Source organism: Geotrypetes seraphini, chromosome 2 (assembly GCF_902459505.1).
Source record: "Geotrypetes seraphini chromosome 2, aGeoSer1.1, whole genome shotgun sequence".
NCBI lineage: Eukaryota > Metazoa > Chordata > Amphibia > Gymnophiona > Dermophiidae > Geotrypetes > Geotrypetes seraphini.
In genome coordinates, this window is record NC_047085.1 from 508,928,600 (window position 1) to 508,944,966 (window position 16,367).

At 43.2% G+C, this 16,367-nt stretch overlaps 1 protein-coding gene across 2 annotated transcripts in view; it reads left to right on the forward strand.

The window, feature by feature from the left end:
* The window catches only part of LOC117354620 (gastrula zinc finger protein XlCGF26.1-like), a 35,178-nt gene that overhangs the window by 7,197 nt on the left and 11,614 nt on the right, over nt 1–16,367 (forward strand). The window contains exons 3-4 of one of the 2 annotated variants that reach the window (XM_033932422.1): nt 11,728–11,847; nt 13,731–13,910. In XM_033932422.1, coding sequence (XP_033788313.1) covers nt 13,850–13,910 — 61 coding nt within the window. In that variant the 5' untranslated portion in view covers nt 11,728–11,847; nt 13,731–13,849. The remainder of the gene's footprint in view (nt 1–11,727; nt 11,848–13,730; nt 13,911–16,367) is intronic. The other variant, XM_033932421.1, reaches the window with a different exon arrangement.

Below are 16,367 nucleotides of genomic sequence, written 5' to 3' on the forward strand. Positions count from 1 at the left end.
ATTTTTGTTTAAAATACTGTGTTTTAGGTGGTATAGAGCCTATATTTCTGGTCACTTCACAACCAATCAAGTCACTTCACAACCAATCAAGATGACCTTTATTCTATGCAATCACTGTGGTGCTTTAATTCCAAGACATACTATTTGGAGGCTTAAGGCTTGCCCCATCTGTCTTCAACTTGCCAGTATTAAGGAGGAGCTCTGCAAACTTAAACAGGAATTGAATACAATTAAAGCAGCTTCCATCACTCCACAAAATCATACCAACTTACCACCTCTACCTCAAATAATAAAACAGCCCAGGAATAAATGGGTCACAGTAGGCTCAGGAAGACTGCGACATGTAACACAGAAACATCCACCTTCACTTATATTACCTCTACAGAATTCCTTCGCTCCACTAATGCACTGCGATACTCAGGAAAACAGAAGGGAGGTGGGACTGGAACCAATGAAGGAAACTCAAGAGAACAAGCGCACCCTAAGTACAAATAAAAAAGCCAAAAACAGAAAACTATTACTGTTGGGGGATTCTATCATCAGAGGCATTAACCTTGGAACACAGGGCGAGGAGACCAAAATAGTGAAATGTCTTCCAGGATCCTCAGCTACCAGGAGTTCCAGGCAAATACTGACTATAATTAAGGAAGAAACTAAGGATTTTAACACTGATGTTGTTATCCATCTGGGAACAAATGACCTGGCCAACAACTCCACACTTGCAGCACAGAAAGCTTTTCGGGAGCTTGGTGAGGGCGTGAAACCTTTTGTAAAGACTTTAGCTTTTTCTGAAATACTGCCTGCATATGGAAAAGGAGAGCAAAGAGTGAAAAACACAGAGGACTTTAATAGATGGCTCAGAGCCTGGTGTCATCAAGAAGGCTTCAGGTACATAGGAGGATGGGGAAATACATGGAAGGACAAGAAGCTATATTGCACTGATGGGCTACATATTACTACAGCAGGAAAAAGAAACCTTGCAGAGAAATTTAGACAATATTTTTCTAGGCATTTAAACTAGAAGGTGGGGGTGGTGTATGTACGAAGGACAATTATAGAGACCACCCCCGGCAAAAGAAAAGATGTGATAGTAGTAAAGGCTGCAACATAAGCAATATCAGCAACTCATTTCTTAGTATTGCAACGGAAAGTGAAACGACACAAAAATCCATATGAAAAAGCAGATTATCGCTGAAAAAGAGCTGGAAAGCGATGACCACAAATGCTCGCAGTCTAAGCAACAAAGTTCATGATCTGCAAGCCCTGATATTAGAGGCAGATCTAGATATTGTTGCTATCACAGAGACATGGTTCAGTGAATCACATGGATGGGATGCAAACATACTGGGATATAATCTTTTTAGGAAGGAGAGAGATGGTCATAAAGGTAGAGGAATAGCTCTCTATGTAAAGATCAATATCCAAGCGACCGAAATGCAAGGGACCTGGGGAGAGGAAGAAGCGATATGGATTGCTCTGAAAAGAGAAGATGGAACTTCTATCTACGTGGGTGTAGTCTACAGACCTCCGACCCAATCGAAGCAAATTGATAAGGATCTGATTGTGGATATCCAAAAGTTTGGAAGGAAAGAGGAGGTTCTGCTGTTGGGAGATTTCAACCTGCCGGATGCGGACTGGAATGTTCTGTCTGCGGAATCGGAAAGAAGTATGGAGATTGTGGATGCCTTTCAAGAGGCTCTGCTCAGACAAATGGTGACGGAACCCACAAGGGAAAAAGCGATATTGGATCTGGTCCTCACAAATGGAGAGAGTATCTCTAATGTTCGAGTGGGTGCTCACCTGGGTAGTAGCGATCATCAAACAGTTTTGTTTGATATAACGGCTAAAGTGGAGAGCGGCCGCACGATACTTAAAGTCCTAGATTTCAAACGTACGGACTTTAATGCAATGGGAAAGAACCTGAAGAAAAAGCTGTTAGGATGGGAGGACATAAGAGAAGTGGAAAGACAGTGGTCTAAGCTGAAAGGAGCGATAAAAATGGCTACGGACCTTTATGTGAAGAAAATCAATAAAAACAAGAGAAAAAGGAAGCCGATATGGTTCTCCAACCTAGTGGCTGAGAAAATAAAGGCAAAAGAGTTGGCGTTCATGAAATATAAAAAAACCCAAGAAGAGGAGAGCAGAAAGGACTACAGGGTGAAACTGAAAGAAGCCAAGAGAGAGATACGTTTGGCGAAGGCACAGGCGGAAGAACAAATAGCTAAAAATGTAAAAAAGGGAGATAAAAATTTTTTCAGATATATTAGTGAAAGGAGGAAGATTAAAAATGGAATTGCTAGGCTAAAAGATGCTGGGAACAAATATGTGGAGAGTGATGAGGAGAAAGCAAATGTGCTAAACAAATACTTCTGTTCTGTGTTCACAGAAGAAAATCCTGGAGAAGGACCGAGATTGTCTGGCAAAGTTACACGAGAAAATGGAGTAGATTCTGCGCCGTTCACGGAGGAGGGTGTTTATGAGCAACTTGAAAAACTGAAGGTGGACAAAGCGATGGGACCAGACGGGATCCATCCCAGGATACTAAGGGAGCTCAGAGAGGTTCTGGCGAGTCCTATTAAAGACTTGTTCAACAAATCTCTGGAGACGGGAGTGATTCCTGGGGATTGGAGGAGAGCGGATGTGGTCCCTATTCATAAAAGTTGTCACAGGGATGAAGCAGGAAACTACAGGCCGGTGAGCCTCACTTCAGTTGTTGGAAAAATAATGGAAGTGTTGCTGAAAGAAAGGATAGTGTATTTCCTTGAATCTAATGGGTTACAGGATCCGAGGCAACATGGCTTTACAAAAGGTAAATCGTGCCAAACGAACCTGATTGAATTTTTTGATTGGGTGACCAGAGAGCTGGATCGAGGACATATGCTAGATGTAATTTACTTGGATTTCAGCAAAGCCTTTGATACAGTTCCTCATAGGAGGCTGTTGAACAAACTTGAAGGGCTGAAGTTAGGACCCAAAGTGGTGAACTGGGTCAGAAACTGGCTGTCGGACAGACGCCAGAGGGTGGTGGTTAATGGAAGTCGCTCGAAGGAAGGAAAGGTGACTAGTGGAGTCCCTCAGGGTTCGGTGCTGGGGCCAATCCTGTTCAATATGTATGTAAGTGACATTGTTGAAGGGTTAGAAGGAAAAGTGTGCCTTTTTGCAGATGATACCAAGATTTGTAACAGAGTAGACACCGAAGAGGGAGTGGAAAATATGTAAAAGGATCTGCAAAAGTTAGAGAAATGGTCTAATGCCTGGCAACTAAAATTCAATGCAAAGAAATGCAGAGTAATGCATTTGGGGATTAATAATAGGAAGGAACCGTATATGCTGGGAGGAGAGAAGCTGATATGCACGGACGGGGAGAGGGACCTTGGGGTGATAGTGTCCGAAGATCTAAAGGCGAAAAAACAGTGTGACAAGGCAGTGGCTGCTGCCAGAAGGATTCTGGGCTGTATAAAGAGAGGCGTAGTCAGTAGAAGGAAGAAGGTGTTGATGCCCCTGTACAGGTCATTGGTGAGGCCCCACTTGGAGTATTGTGTTCAGTTTTGGAGACCGTATCTGGCGAAAGACGTAAGAAGACTTGAGGCGGTCCAGAGGAGGGTGACGAAAATGATAGGAGGCTTGCGCCAGAAGACGTATGAGGAGAGACTGGAAGCCCTGAATATGTATACCCTAGAGGAAAGGAGAGACAGGGGAGATATGATTCAGACGTTCAAATACTTAAAGGGTATTAACGTAGAACAAAATCTTTTCCAGAGAAAGGAAAATGGTAAAACCAGAGGACATAATTTGAGGTTGAGGGGTGGTAGATTCAGGGGCAATGTTAGGAAATTCTACTTTACGGAGAGGGTGGTGGATGCCTGGAATGCGCTCCCGAGAGAGGTGGTGGAGAGTAAAACTGTGACTGAGTTCAAAGAAGCGTGGGATGAACACAGAGGATTTAGAATCCAGAAAATAATATTAAATATTGAACTAAGGCCAGTACTGGGCAGACTTGCACGGTCTGTGTCTGTATATGGCTGTTTGGTGGAGGATGGGCTGGTCAGGGCTTCAATGGCTGGGAGGGTGTAGATGGGCTGGAGTAAGTCTTAACAGAGATTTCGGCAGTTGGAACCCAAGCACAGTACCGGGTAAAGCTTTGGATTCTCGCCCAGAAATAGCTAAGAAGAAAAAAAAAAAAATTTAAATTGAATCAGGTTGGGCAGACTGGATGGACCATTCGGGTCTTTATCTGCCGTCATCTACTATGTTACTATGTAACTGAATTTTAATGCCCAAAAATGTAAAGTAATGCACCTTGGAAGAGGAAATCCTTGCAGAACATACAGCCTGAATGGTAAAAACCTAACAAGCAGAACGGGACTTAGGAGTAATCATCCGGGAAGATATGAAAGCTGCTAATCAGGTAGAGAAAGCTTCAACAAAGGCTAGACAAATGCTGGGTTGCATCAGAAGGAGCTTTATTAGCCAAAAACCTGAAGTTATACTGCCGTTATACAGATCCATGGTGAGACCTCACCTGGAGTACTGTGTTCAGTTTTGGAGGCCACATTATCAGAAGGATGTGAAGAGAATGGAGTCAATTCAGTGGATGGCCACCAGAATGGTCTCAGGACTTAAAGATCTCCCATATGAGGAACGTCTGAGCAGACTGCACTTATATTCTCTCGAGGAGCGCAGAGAAAGGGGGGACATGATAGAAACATTCAAATACATCACAGGTCGCATTGAAGTGGAGGAAGAAATCTTTTTTTCTTACCGGTCCCATGGCGACAAGAGGGCATCCGCTAAAGCTCAAAGGGGGAAGATTTCATGGGAACACCAGGAAATACTTCTTCACCAAAAGAGTAATTGATTGATGGAATGGTCTTCCACGACAGGTAGTCGAGGCCAGTAACACGCTCGACTTCAAGGGACGATGGGACAGACTGGTGGGGTCGCTTAAGAGGAATGCTTAATAGATGGATTCTCAAGGGAGGGAGGGTTCTTGAGTGGGCAGACTTGTTGGGCAGTCGGCCCTTTTCTGCCGTCATGCTCTAGGTTTCTATGATCTAATAGCATTCCAACATAGAGGGATTGAAGGATCAAATATTCCATAGAGGAATTTAAAGACAACACATACACATTTAAACTGTATCCTATGACAAACTGGAAGCCAATGAAGCTTTCTCAATAATGGGGATACATGGTCGTACTTTCTCTTTCCAAAGATAAGTCTAGCCGCTGAATTCTGTATCAACTGTAGTCGATCTAGACTACCCTGTTTAATATCCAAATAAACAGAGTTACAATAATCCAACTGAGCAAGCACAGTAGACTGTACCAATAATTAGCAGTGTTCCTGATAGAATAATGACCTAACTTTCCTCAGCATACACAAACTGAAGAAACATTTCTTTGTCAAAGAGTTTATCTGTTCATTAAAAGTAAGGGAAGAATCCAGAATAATACCCAAGACTCTAGAGGTGAAATCAAGTTGTAATAAGATACCTGACTTCAATACGACATTTAGCAGGGAGAATTTCTAGTCTAGGCCCTATCCAAAGGAATTTGGTTTTTGAAGCATTCAATGTTGCCACTGAATGCTGCTATACTGGGATATTCTCCACAGGATCATCACCTGGCAGCATTCATATTTATTGTTTTATGCTTGGCACTTGCAAGGTGTTGATGTTCTTTCAAATTACCCATGCAACAGGATCTACTTTGCAGGCTTGACTATATTCAGCTGATGTGTAAACTGACTGTAACCAAATGGCAAGGTCTGAAATATCTATGAAACCTGGAGATCTGGCATGAAGGGGTGAACTGTGGATCTTATCCCATACTTTCCTCTGCTCCAGTTGTTCACTTTACCATAATTAGGTCAGGGGATGGGATGGGTTTGGAAGGGCACAAACTTTGTTGAGTTTGTTTATCTGCTGAAGTTTTTTGCTATGTAATAATAAAAATAAAAAAAGACGTGGATCCATACCAACCCTAATACTCAGTTGAGCACTGAGGACTTTGTAGCAGAACTTGCAACAACGATAGTCTGACTTAGCGGCCACCACTTCATTTCCAAGCATCAAAGCTGCTACCTCCAGAACCCTAAAAGAAAACTTAGGGATGATCATATCATTATCTTTTTCAAGCCAGCCCTCCAGTTCAGCAGGCAAGTGTGCATCAGGGATCAGTTCTGGAACACCCAGAAAACATAAGTTTTCCAGGTCGTCAAGCTTTTCAGCTTGCCGATGCACCGTTTCTTGTAAGGCAGCTATATCCATCTCATGGGAATTAATGCTATCCTCTGCCATGGAAACCCGCTGTTCCAAGTCCGTCGTGCAGGCCGCTGTGTCAGTGAGCAATTGTTCCAGGCGAGTCATTTTGGTAGCCAGAACATCCATTTGCGGCCCCAACACCTGAGCCACCGCTGTTTTTATATCATTCAGCACTGTGTCTGTAAACTCGGACACAGCCGTGCCCGAAGCGGCCGCCATTTTAGTCGCGCCCGAATTTGATTTCGGCTTGCCCGTTCGTACAGCTTTTGACCGCGCCGTCTCCTGCGACCAGGTCAAATATTTGTCCATAGATGCCCGATGCTGGGCGCTTCCAGGAGACCCGGCCAGGATGAAGATTTCGCAAGTTTAAGCTAAGTGTAGAGGATTAGGGCCCGGAGCTGATGTGGAACACGTCCTCAGCAGTTCATAGCGTCACGTGACCATATCATTATCTTAATGGACTTTGCAGAGAACTGTTCTTTTATAGTCCAGGATGCAATCCAAGGCTTTCCATGGGAAATAGTATTACAATTCTGGCTCAGGACTTCAGAATTTGAGTCTCTGCATAATTAGTGATTGCTTGCAGCATGACATAGTTTCAGTTCATATCTTTTGGAACGCTTTAATTGCCTTATGAACCAACTTACTTTCAGAATCAGAAATGTATATTACTTTAGCGATGGATCTGCAGTACAATACAAAAATTAGAACAATTTTGTTAATCTTTGCTGCCATTACAAAGACTTTGGAATTTCTGGAATTGTTCTGGTACTAGCCATGGAAAATCACCATGTGACGGTATTGGGGGGAACTGTAAAACGACTTGCCGCACATGCCAGCTTGCACTGGCCTCCGGAAAATCAGATCTGGACTCCAGATTTTCGTCTTTGTGAAGAAAATATTACTGGGGTCAAATTTTTATTCACTTCAACGGAAGTCATTGAGAAATTAAGACCTATTCAGGAATCCAGATTCGAAGATGGCCATACAGTAACTGGAACTCGGGATGGGCACCAGTTTAAGCCAATTGATGAAACCAAAATTTGTGTCAGCAGAGTTTCGGGAGATGAATCATTTTTCATTGCTGATGTCACTAAAGCTGATAATCCTCCTTCATTTATTTAACTTGTCAAGCTGCAGCCTGGCCAATATGTTGCTTGCATATATGACAAATTTTGGTAGATTGGAAATCTCTCTGAAATCTCCTCAGTTAACTTTTTGCATCCACAAGGCCCTGCTCGATCCTTTCATTGGCCCATTAGAAAAAGATATTGTGTGGGTTTTAGAGGAACATATTTTTATGGTTCATGACGTTCTATTGACAACTTCAACTGGAACTTTAGGCTTTGTCTTGCAGCGAGCCTTTCCTCTGTATTTCGGAGATGGGGGTTTCCCTTTGGATGGTTCCTTCTTTCTTGCTGACTGTGGTTTTGGTTTTCCATGTCAATCAGGATGTGTGTTTGCCTGCCTTTCAACTGACAGGTTCCAAGTCACAGGACCACCGGTTGAAGAAACTGGATGGGCGCGGAGTTTTTCTGTGTTATTTGGAGGTCACCAACCAGTTTCGTCTCTCTGATCATTTGTTTGTGCTGACTCATTCAGTTAAATTTAGCACTAAGCGGACATATTCAATGGCCCTGACCAGTTAACTGTGTCTAAATATGACTGGTTAACTGGTTAAACCACTTTGAATATCAACCCATATGAATCGAGAAACTTTCTTGGAGAGTTCTCTAGAAGTTATCACAGCTAGAACTACTGCTTGAATACCTGAATAAATGCAAGTAAACCATTCTGAGTTCCCATGGGAGAACAGTATAGAAATTTAATGAATACTCTTCTGATAACCTTTGCTTTGGAACATGATGATAATTATATTTTGTGTCTGTATTTCCACCATTTCATGGCCAGTTTCTTGGCTCAACTACTCATATCTTTCCTGACCTTGCTCAAGTGATAGAGAAGCACAGGAAAAAATTATTTGGATTTGAGGCCAAGGGCCTTGGTGCTAGGTGTTATTTGTTCTAACATTTTCTGCTAAAAATATATTTACTTTAATCTGAAGTAACTTATATTTTGTAGTGGTGAGGGAAGGGTCTGGTGTAATTCTAGGCCAGAATCTTTTTAGGAAGAACAGAGAGGGTCGAAAAGGCGGAGGAGTAGCTCTCTCTGTAAAGACCAATATCTTAGTGAGTGAAATGCAGGCGGCCTGGGGGAAGGAAGAAGAGACCTTTCCCCAACTGGGAGATAATCAAACATGTGACATTAAGTGCAAAAGACTGGATAGCCCCCATCTTGATGATGGACTGCTGCAAGCATCTTAATATTGATGATTTCTTTGTTAAGTTGCTGTGGGAGTTGAAATATGTACACTAAGATTCCCTAAGATTGCTAGTTATATGTTATGGTAATGTTTAATTTTTATAATTATTTCTTATAGCTTAATTACTTTTTTAGCCTTCTAAATGGCTAAAGGGCCTATAAATCATGGAAACATGATGGAAGATAAAGGCCAAATAGCCCATCTAGTCTGCCCATCCCAATAACCATTATCTCTTTCTCTCTCTCAGAGATCCCACGTGCCTATCCCAGGCCCTCTTGAATTCAGACACAGTCTCTGCTTCCACCATTTCTTTTGGGAGACTGTTCACGCATCTACCACCCTTTCCATAAAAAAGTATTTCCTCAGATTACTCCGGAGCCTGTCACCTCTTAACTTCATCCTATGCCCTCTCATTGCAGACTTTCCGTTCATAGCAACATGATGGCCCATCTAGTCTGCCCATCCGCAGTAACCATTATCTCTTTCTCTCTCTGAGAGATCCCACTTGCTAGGGATGGGATGGGAGGGAGCTGGGGAGGGTGATTGGGAATTAAAACACTAAACAAAAGTTTTCCTGAATTGCTATCTGTGCCCTAATTTGATCTTATCTTATGCTCTGAAATGCAACCTAAAATACTGTTTTAGGTGCCATTGATTCCTGTTTGAATCCTAGCGACTTGATGAATTGCAGATCTAAAAAGAAATTGGTTTTGTGCTATTCCAGTAAGGTCTTCCACCATCATCCCCATGGTTGTTTTCAAAATGTCCAGCCATCTGATTGCCCTCTTCGCAAGGTTTTGTTCAATCTTCACAAACATGATGTCCTTCTCCAGTACTTTATCTCTTCTGACAATGTGACCAAAATAAGACGGTCATAACTTTGTCATTTCAACTCCGAGTGACATAGCAGAGAGCCTTCATTGAAGAGCGACCAAGTGCTATACTGCGGCCTATTTCTTCCTGCTAGTTCCTTCTTTGTTTAAGACAAAGCCCAGGAGATTAGAAGTTGTAAAGGATTCCAATCTAGACTAAAATAATCTTATTTAAAAATTCTAAGAGAGACTCAAAAGGCTACACCAGGGGTGTCCAAAAGGTCACTCACGATCGACCGTTAGATTGCGAAGACAATGCGTTGCCTTTGCGTTCTACGTGTTTCCCGACTTAGAACGCCGAACCGACCAACTTCCCCCACCCGATGTCAATTCTGAAGTTGGAGAGGAAGTTCCAGGCCAGCCAATCGCTGCCGGGCTGGCCCGGAACTTCCTCTCTGATTTCAGAAATGACGTTGGGGAAGAGGAAATCTGGTCGGCCTGACGCTTCTGTGTGGGGAAGCAGGGAGAGCTTGGGGCGGCGGTGGTTTGGAGGCCTGTTTCCTGATTGCGGCGGTGGTGGTTTGGAGGCCTGTTCCCCGATGGTGGCGGCAGTGGCTTGGGAGCAGGCGGGGAGACAGAAAGAAGGGGAACAGGCAGGGAGACATAAAGAAAGAAGGGACAAAGAAAGAAAGAAAGGGAGACAGGAAGACAGAAAGAAAGGGGGCATGGAGAGAGAAAGACAGAAAGAAAGAGGGGCAGGGAGACAGAAAGAAAGAAAGGGGGGACAGGAAGACAGAAAGAAAGGGGGCATGGAGAGAGAAAGAAAGGGGGAGCAGGGAAACAGAAAGAAAGAAAGGGGAGGGGGGCAGGGAGAGAGGAAGAAAAAATTTGGGGAGGGAATGAGGTCTGGAGCATACAGGAGGCTGAAAGAAGGGAAGAAATATTGGATGCACAGTCAGAAGAAGAAAGTGCAACCAGAGACTCATGAAATCACCAGACAACAAAGATAGGAAAAATTATTTTATTTTCAACTACTCATATCTTTAGTGATCAAAATGTGTCAGTTTTGAGAATTTATATCTGCTGTCTATATTTTGCACTATGGCCCCCTTTTACTAAACCGCAATAGCGGTTTTTAGCGCAGGGAGCTTATGAGCATCGAGAGCAGCGCAGGGCATTCAGCGCAGCTCCCTGCACTAAAAACTGCTATCACTGTTTAGTAAAAAGGGAGGGGGTATATTTGTCTATTTTTGTATAGTTGTTCCTGATGTGACATTGCATAAAGTCATCTGCCTTGACTCCGGAATATTAATGATAATTAACATTTTCTCTGCGTACAGTGTGCTTTGTGTTTTTTTAAATTTTATTGTTGGTAGATCATTTTGACTTGGTCATTTTAAAAGTACCTCGCAAGCCCAAAAAGTGTGGCCACCCCTGAAAAAGCAGAGTACTGAACTAAAAAGGTAAAAGAGAAGGACAATGAAATAACCCATGTTATTAGTTGATGGAGACTCCAATAGATGCACAATACCAGGCAGAACTCTGGGTTTCTGGCCCAGAAATATCTAGAACAATTTAAGTTAAAGCATTAAATTATAGAGCGTGTACAGTATGTTTGGGCAGACTGGATAGACTGTCATTTCCTTTGTTACTATGTATTACCTTTTCCCGCGTTTGAAAGCCAGCAGGTAAGCAGACTGGGCAGACTGGATGGACCATTCGGGTCTTTATCTGCCGTCATCTACTATGTTACTATGTTACTATGTAAGATATTCCCATGGAGGTTTTATTCCTTTTAGCAGACCTTCACTCAGCACCACAAATGAACGCCATCCGTGATATTGGGGATAGGATATGGATTGCAAAACTATCAAGAAATACCCAGATTTAGAATTGAAAAGAAATCCTTATGCTTTGCTTTAAGGTAATCTATGAAACGGCTGATTTTTACTGCAGGAAATAATTTTCTGGGATATAGGAAGTTAATTTTCCCTTCCTGCTCGATCTTTGTGTTCATATCGGTCTGAACATTATCTGGGCGTTTGTTTCATTTTATTCCAGATGTTCTGGATTAGATGGAGACCTGCTAGCTATATAAAGGATAAGGAAGCTCACACATATTGAAATAAGCCTGATCTCAATATACAAGATGATGAGTAAAGAGGGTTTATGTGATTTTACTGAGATTTGCAGGGTCTAAAAGTTTTGAGTATTTTTGTTTTTAGAAGTCGGTGAAATTCTTTATGCTGGAGATTGTGTTAAGTCTTGAATTTCAGGGAATCCAACAATATATACTTTTGGGAGACCTAATGCAGTTTTCTTTCCCCAGGAACAGGCTCTCCTTCCATCACTCCTGATATTATATCCCACATTGAACGGGGGGAAGAGCCGTACATCAGGGAAGAGCCAGGATCAGAGGAAAGAGAACCTGGGAGAAGCAGCTGCTCAGGTGAGTGCAGTAATAAGAGGGACAGGGGCAAAACTGCTGAGATGAAGGGGGGAGTTGTAACCTTAATTTCCAAACCTGGCTCATCTTTATCGGAGCGTGCGAGAGATACTCGGGTCCTTATATGAGGGGCAAAGATCTGTTTTATGCGAAGATATATTTTATTTTTTCAATCCATAAATTACACATAACATTACATGCTCCAAAACCCACATTAAAGGCTGCAAACTATTCTACAAGTGATGCTTGGTCTCCTCTATGTTTTCCAGCATGGCCCATGATAGGTCGTGTTCTGCGTCGCATTGCAGAACACAGGGGCCCGGTGATCCTGGTGGTACCAGATTAGCCAAGGAGACCCTGGTATGCCATTCTAGTTCGGCTCCAACACGGTCAAGGGCTTTGGCTTCCCTGCCACCCTCGTCTTCTCACTAAGGGCCCGATTGCTCTGCAGGATCCGGACCGCTTTGGTCTTACAGCATGGCTATTGAGCGTGCAGCCTTGACAGCTAGGGACTATTCGACCACGGTCATTGCTATGTTACTACTTTGCAAGCAGAAGTCCACTGTTGCGGCCTATGCAAAAGCCTGGTGGTGTTACCAGGCTTGGTGTTCAAGTTCACAGGTGGATCCCTCGGGTTCCTCGGTGGCACAGGTTCTGGATTTCCTGCAGGCTGGTCTCAAAAAGGGGCTTGCTGTATCTTCCCTTGGGGTGCAGATCGCAGGTCTATCTTGCTTGGGTCTTGTTTCGCTCAGGGGCTCGCTAGCAACTCTAACGGATGTTGTCCGTTTCTTGAGGGGTGCAGTTTGGCTGAGGCCTCCTTTGCGGCTTCCATGTCTGATGTGGAATCTGAATCTGGTTTTCCAAACGCTGGCTCATCTGCTCTATGAACCTCTTGAGCTCTATGAACCTCTTGAGCAGGCCTCATTGCAAGATCTCACCATCAAGACTATCTTCCTGGTAGCGGTCACATCTGCCCGTAGGGTCTTGGAGCGTCAGGACTCTTCCAGTGTTCGTGCCATCAGGGTCCAAGTCCAAGGACAGAATCTTGCATTCCCTGGACATCCATCATCTTCTTCTGTGTTATTTGGAGGTTACCAACGATTTTCAACTCTTGGACCATCTTTTCTTTCTTTCCGGTCCTGCCCGTCAGTGTAGGCCCGCCTCTAAGGCTACCATTTCCAGATAGATTCGTGCTGCCATTTCTGCTGCCTATGTGGCAGTGAGGAAAAATCCCCCCCCTTGGGGTGAGGACTAACTCTACTAGAGAAATGTCTTCTTCTTGGGCTGAATCCACAGCAATTTCGCCTGAAGAGATTTGCAGGGCGGCTACCTGATTCTCCCTGCACACATTTACCAAGTTTTACCAGATTGATGTGGCGGCAGTATGCTGCTTTTGGGGTTTCAGTTCTGGCGGCGGGCTCATCTGTCCCCGCCTCATGTTTTGGGACTGCTCTGTTACATCCCAGCAGTCCACAATAAAGAGGGATTGTACAAGAACGAAAGATTAGTTTCTTACCTCTGCTAATCTTCTTTCTTGTAAATCCTCTTTATTCTGGACACTCACCCTATTCTTGTCCGATTTGCAGATCACGTGACCAAATTACTGGTAAGCTTGATTTCAGTTTCGGACCAGCCTTGCTACAAATACAATCTGTTTCATTATGAGGTGAGGTTAGAGGGGTCCCCGGGTGGTTGCACCCTTCTGACTGTACAGGCAGGCTGTGTCTCCTTATAAAGTTTTATAGTTCAGATTTTAATGTTCATATTCTGTTTTGCATTTTCAATGGTTGATGTTTTGAATTTGTTAACATGAGCAAACTTGATTGTTTGGCGAGGAGTTCACCTTTCCCCCTCTTTCTCTCTTTTGTTTCTTGTTTCTCCTGTAGAACTTCCTGGCTGCTTGGTGACTGATTGGGGTTTCAGGGAGCATGCTCCAGGAGATGTACACAGTGGGAGGGGCTCAATTATGGTTAATTGAAGATCCTACAATCCTTGATTGTCCAAGATGCACAACTCCCAGCAGTCCAGAATAAGGAGAGGATTTACAAGAAAGAAGATTAGCAGAGGTAAGAAACTAATCTTTCAATGTACTTTGCCGCCTAGAATTTAGTAACATATTTTGCCTTATGACACCAACATTCTCGGTACTGGCTCGGCCTGAGCATGATGCCTCAAGATCTTCCGGTACTGCATAGAAGCATTCTTGACACCGGTCTCCTTGACGATCCATCACTGCATCTCCTCATCATTCAAGTTCATCAAAACATCATCGATCATCTCCTTCTCCTTGTCATTCTCATTCCAGTAAGTGTTCTTCTAAAAGAAAGCATCATTCTTCTCCACATGTTTCTGAACATCACAGATCTTCAACACCAGTTCCATCTAAGAAACATTGTTGTTGGCATCACAAGAGGCAGAGTCTTCATCAACAACTTCCTCTTCATCATCTGACTGGCACTGGTCCAAGCGTAAGCATCGATGCAGCTTGTCTTCACAACCGTTGATTGACTCTGATCTTCAGTCTGATTCAGATGCCAATTTTTCTTCTTTTACAACTGAGGCTTATGACATGTCTGAAGAGAAATCTCCATATCGTTCTCCTCCTAGAGCGAAATCTCCTACAGAGAGACTTTCTTTTACCAAATTTATTAGACAACTGGGTAAAGATATTTCTGTCAAGCTTGAGGCTGATTCTGCTTATAGTGCTGAGTTCCTGGAGACTAGATTACGATCAACCTTCTAAAGATCTCTTAAAACGCCCATTGCATGGTATCCTTAAAGAGACTTTTCATAAGAACTGGGAGACCCCCTCTCACTATACCTGCGGCTTCCAGAAAGCTGGACTCTCTTTATAAGATTCTCTCTATTCCTGGTTTTGACAAGCAACAACTTTAGCACCAATCCTTAGTGGTGGAATCAACTTTAAAGAAGTCTAATCCATCCAAAGTCTATGCCTCAGTGCACCCAGGTTGTGAGGGATGCACTCTAGACAAATTTGGCCCTCGCCTTTACCAAAATTCCATGTTGGCGAACAGGGTCATCAATTACAATTTCTATTTCTCCTGCTACATGAAGCATCTTCTCAAGAAATTAACTGTTTTTGAAAAATATCTCCCTTCTAAACATCTCAAAGAGTTTCAATCTATTGTTCATGCTTAGGGGATGAACTTTTTAGGGACTCCATTGAAAATGCCACCCAAAAGCTCACTGACCAAGAAAATCATTGGGATGCTTTAGTCAAATCTAAAACAAAACCAGCTGCTGCAAAGTCTTTTAAACCTTCCTCTTCTTATCAGAGGCGTTTTTCAACCAAACCTTCTGTTCCTATTAGACCGTAGCAGAAGAAATTAAAGCAGCAGCGTACTCAAAAATCTCAGCAAACAGCTCTTCCAAAGTCCACTCAGTCTTTTTGATGGATTTCTAGAGAGCATAGTCACGGTTCCTTTGTCTTAGTCTCTCCCACAACCAATTGGGGGTCATCTCCAAATTTATTTTCCCCGGTGGGAGTTAATCACCACAGACCTCTGGGTTCTCAAGATCATTCGAGAGGGATACTCTTCTTTTTCTCACTGTCCCTCCAGATCATCCTCCAAGAGTCTTTTTCAAACCCTTTCCAGACCTCTGTTCTTCTTTGGGAAGTCGATTCTCTTCTCCTCAATGCCATTGAATATGTACCCTCAGTTCAGAAGAATCAGGGGTTTTACTCCCACTATTTTCTTGTCCTGAAGAAGACGGGAGGTCTTTGACTGATTTTGGATCTCAGGGACTTCAACAAATTTTTGATCAAGGAAAAGTTTTGGATGATGTCCCTAGCAACTTTGTATCCTCTTTTGGATCGCAACGATTGACTATGCTCTCTAGACCTCAAAGAGGCCTATACTCACATTCCTATCCACCCAGCTTACAGGAAGTTTCTCAGGTTTCAGGTGGTCCATCACCATTATCAATACAAAGTTCTTCCTTTTGGCTTAGCTTCATCACCCAGGGTTTTCACGAAGTGCTTGGTAGTGGTTGCGGCAGCCTTATGCTTTCAAGGTCTCCAAGTTTTTTCCTATTTGGACAATTGGCTCATCAAGGATTCTTCTTCTCAGGACATCCTTTTAGCAACCCATCAGATGATTTCCTTTATTCAACACTTGGGATTCGAGATCAACTTTCCAAAATCACAACTCCGACCTCCTCAAACGCTTCAATTCATAGGGGCGCAATTCAACTCAGGACATTACTTCCTCAAAAACGTAAAGAGGCTTTGATTCAGCTGTGTCAACAAATTTCTCATCTTCCGTCCATCTTAGCAAGACATATGATGGTTCTCCTGGGGTACATGATCTCAACAGTCCATGTAACTCCGTTCGAGACTTCATCTCCGCACGCTCCAATGGGCTCTGCCTCTCAATGGTCTCAAGCCCTTGATTCTCTCTCACAGAGCATTATAGTCACCTCCTCTCTTCGACAATCGCTACAGTGCTGGATAAATTCTTCCAATCTTTCCAGAGGTTTATTATTTCACCCACCTCTGCATC